This window comes from Ziziphus jujuba, chromosome 12, assembly GCF_031755915.1.
Source record: "Ziziphus jujuba cultivar Dongzao chromosome 12, ASM3175591v1".
Taxonomy (NCBI): Eukaryota; Viridiplantae; Streptophyta; class Magnoliopsida; order Rosales; family Rhamnaceae; genus Ziziphus; species Ziziphus jujuba.
In genome coordinates, this window is record NC_083390.1 from 16,383,138 (window position 1) to 16,397,270 (window position 14,133).

Sequence of the window (14,133 nt, forward strand, 5' to 3'; positions counted from 1 at the left end):
GGGTAAAATTGCACAAACTCTCCAATTATGCCTTCCATGCAGAGATCTTGTAAGTAAGCTACCTCCCTAGCTTTAATTTGAACAAAATTCAAGTGAATAAGAAAAGGAAATGAAAGAATAATCAGAGACATTGTTGTTGAGAACAAAATTTGGCTATATATTTTTGAATCTTCACAACTTACCAATCACTAAAAAATCGTGGTAAATTCAATGTTGAGATGATGCTGGGAAGATGGAAATTATATGATGAAGAGAAACAGATAGAAGTGTTTGAATAATTTAGGTTGTTAAACTTCAGAAGTGATTCCGAAGCAGCATTCAGGAGCAGCTACATAGAAGGTCAGCACATTTTTGAAATGTTGATGGTGCTGGTCAAGATAGCATCCAGAAATACCTATAAACTCAGGTTTCCTGGAATCAGGTATAAATTACTTTTCAACTATATATATATACACAGCTAGAGTTGGAGAATAATCCTTTGATCAAAATCGCAGCAAGTTATTTAGAAGCAACGACGAAATTGAATCAGAGAAAATCGAGAAAGAAATGCACAGCTGCTTAATAGAGATGATTAAGAAAAGTGAAGCCAAATGGAAAAGATGATGAAAGCTTTGGGAGTGATTTTGTTGGATTACTTATAAAAGCTCACCATGATGATGCCAACCAAAACCATGAATGACATTTCATATTGCCGGACAAGAAACTGCTAGAACTTTACTTGCTTGGACCATTTTTCTCCTAGCAATCCATGGGGAATGGCAGGAAGAAGCAAGAAAGGAGGCGCTCAATTTATTTGGTCAAAAACATCCAAATCCAGTAGGATTGCCAAGCTGAAAGTAGTAAGTCACAAATTCATTATAAAAAAAGTGAAATTAGTAACCGGCAAGAAATTCATATGAAGATTTTTAAAGAATCTAACTAAATGTTTTGTTTAGGTTTTATTTGTGTTGATCATGCAGATGAGAATGGCAATCATTGAGACTCTGAGATTAAATCCTCCGGTACCTGGTGTTACAAGAAAAGTATAAAGGGAAGTTAAACTGGGGAAGCTTCGTCTCCCTGCAAACCTCGAGTTTTACCTTCCCAATACAGCACTTCACCACGACCCTCAAATATGGGGAATAGATGTTGATCATTTCAAACCAGAAAGATTCTCCCAAGGTGTTTGCTTAAGCAACTAACAACAATGCAGCTGAATTTTACCCCTTTGGAATGGGACCTTGGAATTGTGTACGAGCCAACGTTGTGACCACAGAAGCAAAAATTGCTCCTTCCATGATTCTGCAACGCCACAGCTTCACCCTCTCCCCACCCATGTCCACTCTCCCTCCGAGTTTCTCACACTTTGCCCACAACATAGAGTTGAAGTTCTGATGAAATCACTAGAAATTAAGCTTAATCTTGGTGCACACCATGAAAGGGATCACAAAGACAGAAAAGGAAAATCTAGTGTAAGAAATGGTTATGAAAAGTAAAACCACGAAGGGGTAAATTATTACCAAAAATAAAATAAGAGAAAAATCACTGTCCCACAAGTTCTCCCTGCTTCTCATGGATAATGACTCCGTGCTTCTTATATATATATATATATATATATATATATATAAAGAATTAAATACCCTCTTACAAAAGAATTTTCTTCATCGAATTAAATCTAGGAAAAAGAAAAGGGCAAACTTAAAACAAGGGCTGTGGGACCCGTTATGAAGATGGTAAAGAGACAAAAAGACAGCCAGAAAGAAAAATATACATTATGTATATATATATATATGTATCCATCACAAGCCATCATCTTCAAAAACCCTATTGTTATTGTTCCTTGTAAGACTTAAATAGTAAGGAAAAGAGAATTTTCTTCACTAAGTACAGGGAATTACAAATGCTCTATAGTATAAACTGTTTATGTTGCTCAAAAAATTGTTAACCGGATACAGTAAACGAACTTGAAGCTCTAGGGGAATAGCAGTCGCACAAAACATTATATATCAGTACTAACAGGAAAATCAGTGAATTCGAAAGAATTAAGTCTCTGTTAGCGATCAACAACATGAAGAAGATAAAAATTTCTCCCTCATGCGAGAAATAAGCTTAAATTTTTCCTCAGCTTCAACCTGCTGGCGAATATCACTTCTTGATGCCCGGTCTGGGTGAAATTTAAGCACAGCTCGTTTATAAGCTGCACGGACCTGCAGAGGCCATTATTAAGGAAATTACAAAAAGGAACCAAAATATTATTATATTGCATACTGAAATTTAGACAACCCCCAAAACCAACCAACCAGCTCAACTATGAGAATTTTAACATGTGTTGCTGCCAGTACCCAAAAAGACATGAGACCCACATGCTTCTTTATTTTTATTATGTCCATTTTTAGTTAGGAATAACTTACCTCATGTGACTTAGGCAGAAAGCTACTCCCGACTTGGATTCCTAAGCCACGAAGCAAGGATGTCATATCAATGCATGTCATTTCCAATCTGTCAAGCTCCTTCCTTATTTCTCCACGAAGTTGCTCTTTCAGATTCAAATTTTCTTCATCCTGAATATCCCATCAATTTAACAAATAATCAATACCTGATAGTTACGTTAATTTCACAACAGAAATTTATTTCATGCTAAATGGGAAAGAAGCAAAAGATTAAAACCCAACCTTCTTTTGAGTCTCTCTGACTTCTTCCACACGTTGCTTTTGCCTTCTCTGCATGTCTTCTAAACGCAATAAATCAGCTTTTTTTCTCTTGCGCAATCTCTTTGCCTCTTCTGACTGCAAAAGAGCAGCGTACTTAGTGTCAGGTAAAATGTTCACTTGCTCAAGTATTAGTCAAAATCAATTCAAACCAGTATCAGGCCATCCCCAATAGCATTCATATGCATGAAACACTGTTACAATATGTTTTACATGACACATGTAGGCATGTTACAACAAAAATGTTAAGAGACTGATAGATGCATACATGTGACGCTAATATAAGCTAACCATGTTTTGCATTTCACAGACAACATAGAAGTGTGAAGAAAGTTAACATGTCATAATAACCTAAAATACATAATCGATAAATTTCATGTCAGTAAATTCGCACAAATAAATATGACCTTCGCGCTAAAATGTTCAAAAAGAGAGGATTAAGATCATGTTGGTGAATCTAATTAGACAGCATTCCAGCTGTCAATTTCACTTTTTAAATGCCCGTGTTTTCACTTAAATTCCCCACATTAATTACACATTCATAGAAACAGAAACAAGCTTTTTGAAAAGTTACATTAAGAATATGTGGCTGCAGAGCTGTTTCCTCAGAAAAACAAGGTTACAATCTACAATTAAAAATCAAATTGCACACAGGGTATAAGAAAACATTAATATCAATAAGAAACAGATATATATTTACATATGTATATATAGTTACACATACATATATATATATATATACACATATATGAAAACCTGAATTCGCAACTCTCGCTGCCTGGATGCCCATTCTTCTTCTGTTGCTCGCTTGTATTCATCAGTCTCCTTGAGCTTTTCCCGTGAACTAACAAGGGTTGCATGACCATCTTGAGCGTGTCCAGAATCCCCTATGTCACATGATTCCCTAGCTTCAACCCTACATGGTTCCTCATTAAGCAGTGTCTCATTGCATGTATTATTGCAGGAAGTTACTTCCTTAGAATCCTGTCTCACTTCTCCTTGATAACAAGCTTTTTCACTACTGACTTCTGACTTGCCTTCAGATAAGGAGCTGTGGAGAAAAACTTCTTCAGGAACACCTACTCTATCATCAGAACAAGATACATCATCAACCTGTGCTTCATACAGTTGCCCATCATCTAGTTTCTCCTTACCCATTGCACTAGTTCGATTTTCCTTTTCATTTGCTGAAGATATATCACCAAACTGCGCTTCATACAGTTGTCCATTATCTAGTTTCTCCTTATCCATTGCAACAGTTTGGTGTTCATTTTCATTTGGTGAAAATATATTACCAACCTGGGCGTCATCAGATGTTCTAGAGTTTGACATAAATGGTTGTCCATGATCTAGTTTCTCCTTATCCACTGAACTAGCTTGTTTTTCATTTTCAATTGGAGAAGATATGTTAAAAGTAGGTACCTCAAAAGATTCATCATCATCCCCTTCATCCTGAAAGCTAGTGTTTCTCTTATCAAAGTTGTTAGATCTAGGATACGAATCACAAGAGTGCAGTCCTTTCCCAAAGTTCTGCTCATTATCTTCCTTTTCCTTTGCTGACCTGTGATTTACATGCGTAAAAGTTTCCTGCTCAAATTTCTGATTGGAATCAACAAAAAAATTGTCCATTCGAGGACTGTGAGGAGTACTCTTCATGTAAACTGGATCAGTTTCCATATACTCAGACAAGTTTTCCTTTCCATAGTCCACACTACTTGAGGTAGAACAGACAGGGGCCTCCCCATGTTGTCCTCTCCTATTCTCTTCCTCACCACTTGCAGGAGACTCACTATTGGACCCAGAAGCACTAGCCTGATCCTCTAAACCAGATTGGCAATTTACAACATGTTTTTTCTTTTGGTAAGCTTTTTCCCACTGTTCACGAAACTTCCCAAGAGAATCTTCAATTATCTCACAATCAGAAAAATCACTATCTGATGAACCACTATCGGATGTAGGGTCCAAACCATAACGATTTCTGCTAGGAGATTTAACAAAGAAGGTTCCCTTGTGCTTTGAGAACTGGAATGCAGAGGTTTTTTCCTGCACAACCTGACAGTCATCACAATCTAAGCATACAGAATTCTGCCTGTGGTTAAACACAGAACAAGGGCTTTTACTTGAGGTTGCATCACTATCCAAATCTCCACCATCTTCAGCACGGACTGGAGGATCCACATCATTTTCATCATCATCATCAACGTAAATTACGCCCTCAAATGAAAATTTCTTGCCTTCTCTCAGTGAACTGGAACCTCGAAATTTCTCTTGTAAACTGTCTGTTCCATCGATGGTAAAAACATTATCACTGTCAAGATCAATGACAATGGCATTCCCAGAATTTCCGTTAACCTGACCACTTTTTACTGTTTTCTTCCCAGAACAAGTTCTTAGTTTAGAATTTTCTTTTAACACACCTTTACCCCTCATCTACTTCTGCATTACAAGAATAAATTTAAGGTTAGGAACTAGAGATACCCCAAAATCTACAAATGATAAATTGTTTGCAATACATATTAAATACTAAACTAGTTAAATCAAAATATAAGATGAAACAACTACTACAGTATGAAAACAGTCTAATACTCATCAAAATATCATGTTGTTAGCATGGCACTTTCTTGCAATAATTCCTAGAAAGCTAAATACAAAAACATCATATACCTACCAACAAAGATAAAGTAGGTCCAAGTACAGGGTCACTGGCTGCAAAAGTACAGACCTGACTACTTACACTCATGGAGGTAAACAGTACATACAACAATAACTACCTCAAATCAACCCCTAAAACAAATTCATGTTTATTTCAAGAAAAAACCGAAAATACACACACACAAACACACACACACACACACACATATATATATATATAATCTAGGACCCTAGAAAGCAATCATTTCCAAAGCCTCAACTGAAGCAAAACAAAACAAAGATTAAAAATGAAAACAAATTCGATTCCAAACAACCACAAAAGAAAAACTCAAAGCATAATTAATCTCTACAATTTACCACAACATAAATACCAAACCCAGGCAACAATAAAAACCCTAATTCGAATCAGAAACACAAAGAGCAACAACCCAAAAATCAACCTCCAGCATAAATTTATCGATTCGTCAAGGAAAAAAAAAAAATTGAGGAGGAAAAAAAATAAATCGAAATTGAAAACGTATATTCAGCTGCGGATTATCAAAAAACAATAACAATTAGAAACCAACCTTACCATTCAAGAAGAAAAATAAAATAAAATAAAACCCTAATCTCCTCGTCCACGAACCAAGGCAGTTACAGAGAAATTAGGGAGTTCTAGGAAGAGAGAGAGAGATTTTAGAGAGAGAAAGAGGTATCGAAACTACGTGAGAAAATGAAAACCTCAAGCTTTTTTTTCTTCTTTTTTTTTTTTTTGGTACCAAAAATGAGAGCAGCAATTAGAAAACATGTACTTTCCAATAAAAAATATTATTTTAAAAATTAAAAATAAATAAATAAAATATTTATAGTTAATAAGCCTGGTGTTTATTTATGGTGTGCGTGGTACGCTTCATATTTTAAGAGGTTTATGATTACCCGCTGTGACGTCAATGACTCTCAAAGGCCTATGGTATGAACACATGTTGATAATTGACTGGTCTGTGAGTTATTAATCTCTTACAGTCGAGGCAGCTGAAATTTCTGTGCAGAAGATGTTAGTAAAATTGTGGTTAGTGCGGGGGTAGATTAGGAAAGGAAAAACTTGACAGAATCGTGATTCGTGCAGTTGTTAACATATGCGGAATAATCATGTCTCTATGTTTGGGCGTCAACGGTCAATAAAAAATAAAAAAAATGTCGTTGGTTTCGAATTTTCAACTTCAATAATTAATATCCTCAATCAATACTTCTTTTCTTTATACCAAAAATCATCAGAAATAACACAATTAAAATTCTCTATGAAAACGGGCTTTTTTGTACTTTCTCATTTTATAGGAAAAAAAAAAGAACCATGAAGTCAGAGACCAAAATCTTTCTCTTATTTAGCAAAACAAAACTATTAGGTCAGGAACCAAAAATCCATTTCAGTAACAGCAAAATGAAAGTATAAAATCAAACTGAAATTTAACAGAAAATGAAAAACAAAAATAACTGAAAATGAAAAAAATGATGGAAGTTGCAAAATCTCCACAACTAATGATCAATATTTTGATTTTATTTAAATAATTCAAAAATTAAGTTTCTTTTTATTAAAATACAATCAACATATATTAAACAAAACGAAGCGGATAGCTTACATGGTTGAACATTTTTATTTTTATTTGTGTACATGAACGTACAAATTCAAACCATTCGAAAGACAAAAAATTTAAATAATTTATAATTTAGATAATGTATTAAAAAAAAAAAACATATATTGAGCAAGGAGAGAACAATCTTGATGAATTGATGGGTCATTGTTATATCTTTTCTTTTTTCCTTTTTTTTTGGTGGGAGAGAAGGAGTACAGGGTTTGTTTTGGTTGCAGAAGAGAGAGGGAGAGGAGGGAAGGTGTCTGGGAGAGAAAAGAACTGTTTTTGGAGGGAATACGGTGTTATCTGATGCCCCAAAGTAGTCCACATGTTATTAAATCATATGAAGGAGTACTAATAGGATGGTTACTCCGGAAGTACTAGAATTTTTTCCCACCTGGGAATGGAGGGCATGGATAAAAAAGAAGGCCAATGCGTCCATATAGTATGGTTTTGCAATTTTTATTTTTTGAAGAAAATGTTATTTACAAACTCTATTTGCTAATTAATGTGTCAACTAATTTAGCCAAAAAAAAAATTATTTACATTGTTAATTCCTAAATTATATCAGGATTTTTACTTTAGTGCCCAAACTATTTTTTTTACAGCATCTAATTTTATTTTATTGGTTTTATAATTAATAATTTTTATTTATTTACTAAATTTTTTTGTTCATAATTAGTTTATATTAATTTCTAACAAGTAGATTAATATCAAATTCATTTTTTATATCAATATGTATGTAAATCGATAAATAAGGTTAATGTTTGTAAAATTACTCATTAGTCTTGAATTATTAGATAAAATGGTTCTAAAGGCATCAAGTTCGTTTAGTTTTACCAATTGATATTGTATTATTTATTGGTTGAAAAATTAGAATAAAATAAGCATATATAAGTGAACGATCGATTAATAAGTAAAACTCGATATAAATCAAAAAAATAATATTTTATTTTTTATAATTTGCTATACTAGTTTATAGATAGAATTGGTAAATATTTTGGTGATCCATGAATGTAACTTGGAAAATATCATAAATAAAAAAAAGTGAAAAACTTGGTAAATGTCTGTCCAAAGAAAATTGTTTTTATCAAAATTACAAAGACCACCTTTAGTTTGAAATAATTACATTGACTTTCTCACTTACCAACCAATGGCATCATCCATTTACCATCTAAAAATTAACACTTTTTCTATTCTCACATACTAATTTACACGTTGGCCTCTTGATCTTGCTAAAATTCCAAAGATCTCTTCTACCATAAATAATAGGGATATTATCAGCATTAGTCCCTAAACTATATCAACTTTTACACTTAAGTCCCTAAATTTTTTTTCCAGACAAATTAGTCCCTCAACTAATTAAAAGGCTGCACCATACATCCTTAACTCTTTTTTCATCCGTTTGAGATTGTTAAAATCACATGCTTTCCACGTGAGTGAATAGTAAGAGGGTATTTGACGTCTTTTTATGCACTTTTTTTTCTTTTTTTTTTTTTTTTTTTTTTCACTCTCCTCCTCCTCCGCAAATCGGCAAAATGAAGGAAATAAAATGGAAATTTTTTTCTTCTAATCACCTCATGCCCAGAAGTAAGTTGTCAAAAGCAAAACCACCAAAGAGAGAGAGAAAGAGGGCAAGAAGGAAAAAGAATTATTTTGGGGTTTGGAGGATTTGAAAACGATGAGAGAGTAATTTTCTTCGAATGGTGGTCATGTATGAATGGATTTGGCACCGGGAAGTGCAATTTCATGGACCAAATTTTGGGATAAATGGCAGTCTTTTGAATACTATAGATAAGATAACCCCTACATGAATAATAAAAACCATAATAAATATGGCTTCTAGCTATTGTCTGATCACTCAAGTTATTTCCATTCTTATATTCTTTCTTTTGTTTGTTTTTTCTTCTTTCTTTTTGTCCCGAGAACATCAAAGCCCAATACTTTTGCTTTTTCCTTCTTCTTCTTTTTTCCTGTGGTTGAAAACATAATTGTTTCATCAAAATAAAATAAAATAAAATAAAACAAAACAAAACAAAAAAACATGATTGCAACTTTCATATTCGGTTTTGAAAAGCAGGTAAAATTCATATTTCAAGCTGATTGTTTGCAATAGATCTCTTTCTCTAGTTTTAATCAATTTATATAATTTGAGCCTTCTTTAAAATTCAAAAAAATCCTACTTTGATTGGAAATATGAAGTGTTAGTGAATTTCAGAGAAAGGGAAAAAAAAAATTGTGTCAGATATTTTACCACGATGTCTGATGGATTTGGTCAAGGTTTTAAGGTATTGATTCAAACTCGAATCTTTCCTATTATCCCCAACCCACAATTTTGTCAAGATGGATTTTGGATTGGTGTTGAAAATTTTTGAAATTAGCAGGGTATTGACAATTTTTGACATCGTGATAGGATTGGGCAAAGCTTGGCAGATTTTGGGGCGTGCTTGAGTGATAATAGTTTACTAGTTCAGCAAATTCTCAGGCAACCTCAAATATGCATTTAGACCAGATAAAACATGGGAGAGAAGTGGCTTAGATGAATAGGTGTGAAACAATAGATACCCTTAATTTGATTCACATGTGCCAAACAGGTCCTTTTAATGGTAGAAAATAAACAGTCAGCAAGGGAAGGACGAACGATGCAACTATTAAATCAGTTTAGGAATTAGTTTGTCAAGAAAAAAAAATTGGGGACTTAAGTGTAACAGTTGATATAGTTTAGGAACTAATGTTGATAATATCCCTAAATAATAATAATAATAATAGGGACCCGCTTGGCATACATGCCACGTCTATTGTCGGATATAGTCTTACAACCATATATACCATTATTGTATGGTTGCTATTTTCTAGCTGCCATTTTCTAAGAACATGGATATTAATGCCTTTAAATATGTGAGGAATTTATCAGTTATATTTATGAATGAAAGAAGTATTCTCCTCCACGTTCTTTGTTCTTCTCTTCTTCCTTTTTTGTTGTTTTCTCTCTTGAATATACCCTAAGCAATTAAGATCTTATCAATTGATATCAGAATGAAGAACCATGGAGACCTATGGGAAAACTAATACCAAATTTTGAACGGAGATTCAAGAAATTTTGGCCCATCATGACAGCAACTTTGAGCAACTCCACTTGACCTTACAAACAATCTTGACTGAGCTTCAATCTCAATGTGTTCAAAAGGTGCAACAGGCTATAGAATGCGATGCCCATTCCTTACACCATGGTTGTACCTCACTCAATAGACCTATCCATATTATGGGAATACATCTGTGAATATAAAGATTGATAATGCCACAACCTAACTAAAGTTGCACTTCCTAAAATTTGATGGGGAGGACCCCATGGATGGATTTATAAATGGGAATAATATTTCGCATTTAAGAATGTGGAACCCCATCAACAAGTCTAACTAGCTTCTTTCCACCTAGAAGGTGCTGCGATACTTTGTTATGTTAGTTCAAAAGACCTCTTTTATGGGCTAAGTTTACCAGAGCCATCTTACATAGGTTAAGTCCGACTGCTCACAGGAACCCATTGGAAGCCCTCACTCGATTGAAGCAAAATAACACGATGACTCAATATCAATCAAACTTTGAAAGATTGTCTTAGAGGATTGACAAGTCACCAGAGGCCTGTTTAGTTGGCCATTTTATTATGAGGCTAAAGAACATAGTCTACTTGGATGTGAAATTAAGAAACCATAAACCTTATTTGACATAATTAAGGTTGCTAGGTTTATCAATGAGCGCAATTAGCTACAAAAAAAGAGTTTTAACTATTCATGGCCAACTTTAATAACATCGTAGTAGGCTCACAATAAATTGTGGTGGATGTGTCTACGAGTATTTTAGGTCCTCCTCCAAATTATATCCTCAACCTCCTATTTCTTTCAAGAAAATCACCGAATAAGAAACGGGAAAGCTCCAAGCCAAAGGTCTTTGCTAATACTATGATGAAAAATTCATTCGAGGTCACCATTGCCAACGACCACAATTCTATATAATCGAAGAACAAACTCCTTTGGAATGTAGAGAAACTATAGAATAATATGTGGAAAAACATGTGGTTTTCTTAGACATAAGCTACTTGGCATACATGCTATGTCCATTACCGAACCTATTTTATGAAGCAGTTGTAGAACCATGTTTACCCTTATTGAACAGTTACTATTTCCTAGTTGCCACTTTCTAGGAGTATGGACATTAATACCTCTAAATATGTGTGGGATGTGTCAGCTATGGTTTTAAATGAGATAAGTATGCTCCTTCACATCCTTTAAACTTCTTCTTCTTCTTCCCTTTTGACTACACCCTAAGCAGTTAAAGTTGCATTAAATAATAATATTAGTTTAAAAAATTACTTGTTTTATTTAATCTAAATATTTTTTTTTAATTGACAGACAGATTTCTGTGTAGGAAATAATGGATTGTACTATTTTTTTTATTACTACAAGGGAAAATAGAGAAACAAACTACATCATAAGAATACCATAGGAAAGGACATTCCCTCTGCCATCTAAAGAAATTAGATAAGAGATTTATGTGGGAAAAGCTTCAAGATAATAAAATCCAAGATCATAACTAAAACTAAGATTGACCAGACCATCAAGCACCTAGTTACACTCACAGAAAATATGAGAAATGGAAAAATTACCCTTTTACTTAAGAATGTTTTGGCAATTACTAATGATTTCTGAACAAGGATGATTACTATCCAAGCCTTTTTTATCCAAAAGACCACAAATATAGAATCCAACTCAATAGCCACTATATGAATATGCATAGCTTGAGCAAGCTTTAAACCATAAAAGAGGCTTCACACTTCAGCAAGGACACAACTTGCGCTTCACAGATTGCTGATGAATCTAGCCAGCCAAGTTCTTTAACAGTTTCTGATGACACCACCAATACCAACTTGACGAGAACTAGCTTTATAGCTACTATCTATATTAAGTTTACAGCATCCCTCAACAGGAAGTGATGAGAATCCATCTGAGCCCGCACAACTGACAACCCGCTAAGGTGCTGACTCACTACAGATGAAGACCGGACCGATCACTAGGGCTCAAGCTAAGAGATTTAAGGACAACATGGCTACTTTTATTCAGGAAGTAATTAATTCTCAAAGGGACTTGTCAATATTCAAAGATACAAGATCTTTTTTAAGCATCCAAGTGGTGGAGGTCGATACAGATCATGTTAGCTGTTTTCGTGCAAATATGAACTCGGGACAGCAAGAAATGGCTCCAATACTTCATGGATTTAATGAATATCATTAAGAGGATATGGAATCCAGTCAAGGCAGAATCAAAAGCATCTAAAATGAGCTTGTATAGACAGCGAGTCAATTTGGCCGAAAATGTGTTGTTTAGCCGCTGACTTTTATTGTTTTTCTTGTTCAAGCAAGTTTGACAAATTCCAATCAAGGGGCAACATATGGGAATCATTATTAATCATATTTTGCATCCTAAATGGTATATGGAAGCTGATTTGGAGCCCAAATAATAAAATATTAACTTTCCTAAATCACTTTGTCCAGGAAATAAATAAATAAAAACCAAAAGTAAAGTAATTTCCTAAAACAAAAAGTAGAAATCAAATTAGGAAACTAAAATACTAACTTTTTGACTAAGTTGAATTTGACCAATTTTTGACCAATTTGAGCTCCAAATCAGCTTCTATATGCTTTTTAGGATGCCAAATAAGATTATTATGGAGTTCCACACGTTACCCTTACTTGGAGGAAAGAGAAAAAGTCAACTCAACAAAATACAGTAAAGCACACTTAAATGACTAGCTTAGCTTCGGCCTTGACCAGTTCCCATGACTTCTTGCATAGGTCGTCCTAGGTTTGTATCAGAAGGCTTCCAACTTAGCCAAATAGTTTTATAAATGTCGTGCCTTTAATTTAATTTCGAACTATAGCAGTAAGCATATCAACATTATAGCACGTAATAATGTTATGAGGTTTAGTAGGTCAAGCAGAAAAGCTATCAAAGACTTCTTTACATCTCCACTTCCAAATTAGTTCACAACCTATAACAAAAATATTATTCCATTTAATTTGGTAAGAAGTAACAAAAAATTAGACTTACTTTTTAAGTTTAATTCTAAGGCAATACGACTAATCATGAAGAAAAAAACTAGGATCTTTATCCAGGACACTAGCTGCACAACAATCTCGAATAGCATGAATTAAAGTTTCATTTATTATCATTACAAAGAGAACATATGGTAGAAGTACACAATCTCTTTTTAAATTTACTCTCATTCGTAAAAAGCTTGCCATGAGCCAAAAATCGACAAAAGAAAAGAACTATTGGGATGACTTACACCTTCCAAATACAATTCCATTTTCAATTTTTATCAGCATCCTTAATACCTTCAATAAGACAATAAGAAGATTTAAGGCTAAACCCATGTTAGGTCTAAAATATTGATGATTTTATGCCATATTTATAGCTTAATATTTGTTAGTTTGTGTTAATTTGTTATGGAAAGATACTTAATTATGTATTTTTCTTAATCTAGGTGAAGGAGGAAGAACTTCAAGAAAACAACCAAAAAATGGATTCCTTGGATCAAATTATGGTGGGAAGCAAGATTTAAGCTTGAACGGACTCAGTATTAAAAAGATTCCAAAAAGATACTTTGAAGATTCTATAAAAATTCTACTGGGAATTTCATGATGGAAGTAGATGTCATATGAATCACCACGATTTGAGGATTTTAAATATCATATTATTTTTTCATTTTGAGGTGCAACCAAAGAGTTATTATCATTTAAATTTTAGAATTTATAAAAAGGAATATTTTAGTTATATCTTCACCATTGATCAAAAGAGAGAATCAAGGCAATTTGAGGGCCAAAATAAAGACAAATGGCAATAATTAGTTAATTTATCATTAATGAGGCACATATCATGTCATATGCTTCATTAAGGGTAAACTAGACTAATTAACTATTTTTTTTAGAAAGAATTAAAGAAAAAGAAAGCATTGGAGAACAAGTCATATCAAGTTTCCTTTTTACATATGAAATTCGTTTAACCCTCTTGATGGCCTAAAAAAAGTATCTTCCAAGACTCGCACATTGAAAATAAAGAGAGAAAAAGGTTCCCAAGTGTCTATATATGTAGCCCCCACCACATTGATAGAAAAGATACAAGTTTAGAGAG

General features: G+C 33.7%; 1 protein-coding gene across 3 annotated transcripts; it reads right to left on the reverse strand.

The window, feature by feature from the left end:
- Positions 1 to 1,735: 1,735 nt before the first annotated feature.
- On the reverse strand, positions 1,736 to 6,126 carry LOC107409393 (UBA domain-containing protein 7). 3 transcript variants are annotated; one of them, XM_048462581.2, is made up of 5 exons: positions 5,911 to 6,120; positions 3,444 to 5,123; positions 2,652 to 2,765; positions 2,391 to 2,540; positions 1,736 to 2,186 (listed from the first exon to the last, which is right to left on the reverse strand). In XM_048462581.2, exons 2-5 carry the CDS (start codon positions 5,115 to 5,117, stop codon positions 2,040 to 2,042), a joined length of 2,085 nt encoding a protein of 694 aa, XP_048318538.2. In that variant the 5' UTR covers positions 5,118 to 5,123; positions 5,911 to 6,120; the 3' UTR covers positions 1,736 to 2,039. The 3 variants fall into 3 exon arrangements, with proteins under 3 accessions (XP_048318538.2, XP_048318539.2, XP_048318540.2); XM_048462582.2 differs by having other exon boundaries at positions 5,906 to 6,120; XM_048462583.2 differs by lacking the exons at positions 1,736 to 2,186; positions 2,391 to 2,540 and adding an exon at positions 3,262 to 3,313 and having other exon boundaries at positions 2,648 to 2,765; positions 5,911 to 6,126.
- Positions 6,127 to 14,133: the final 8,007 nt, after the last annotated feature.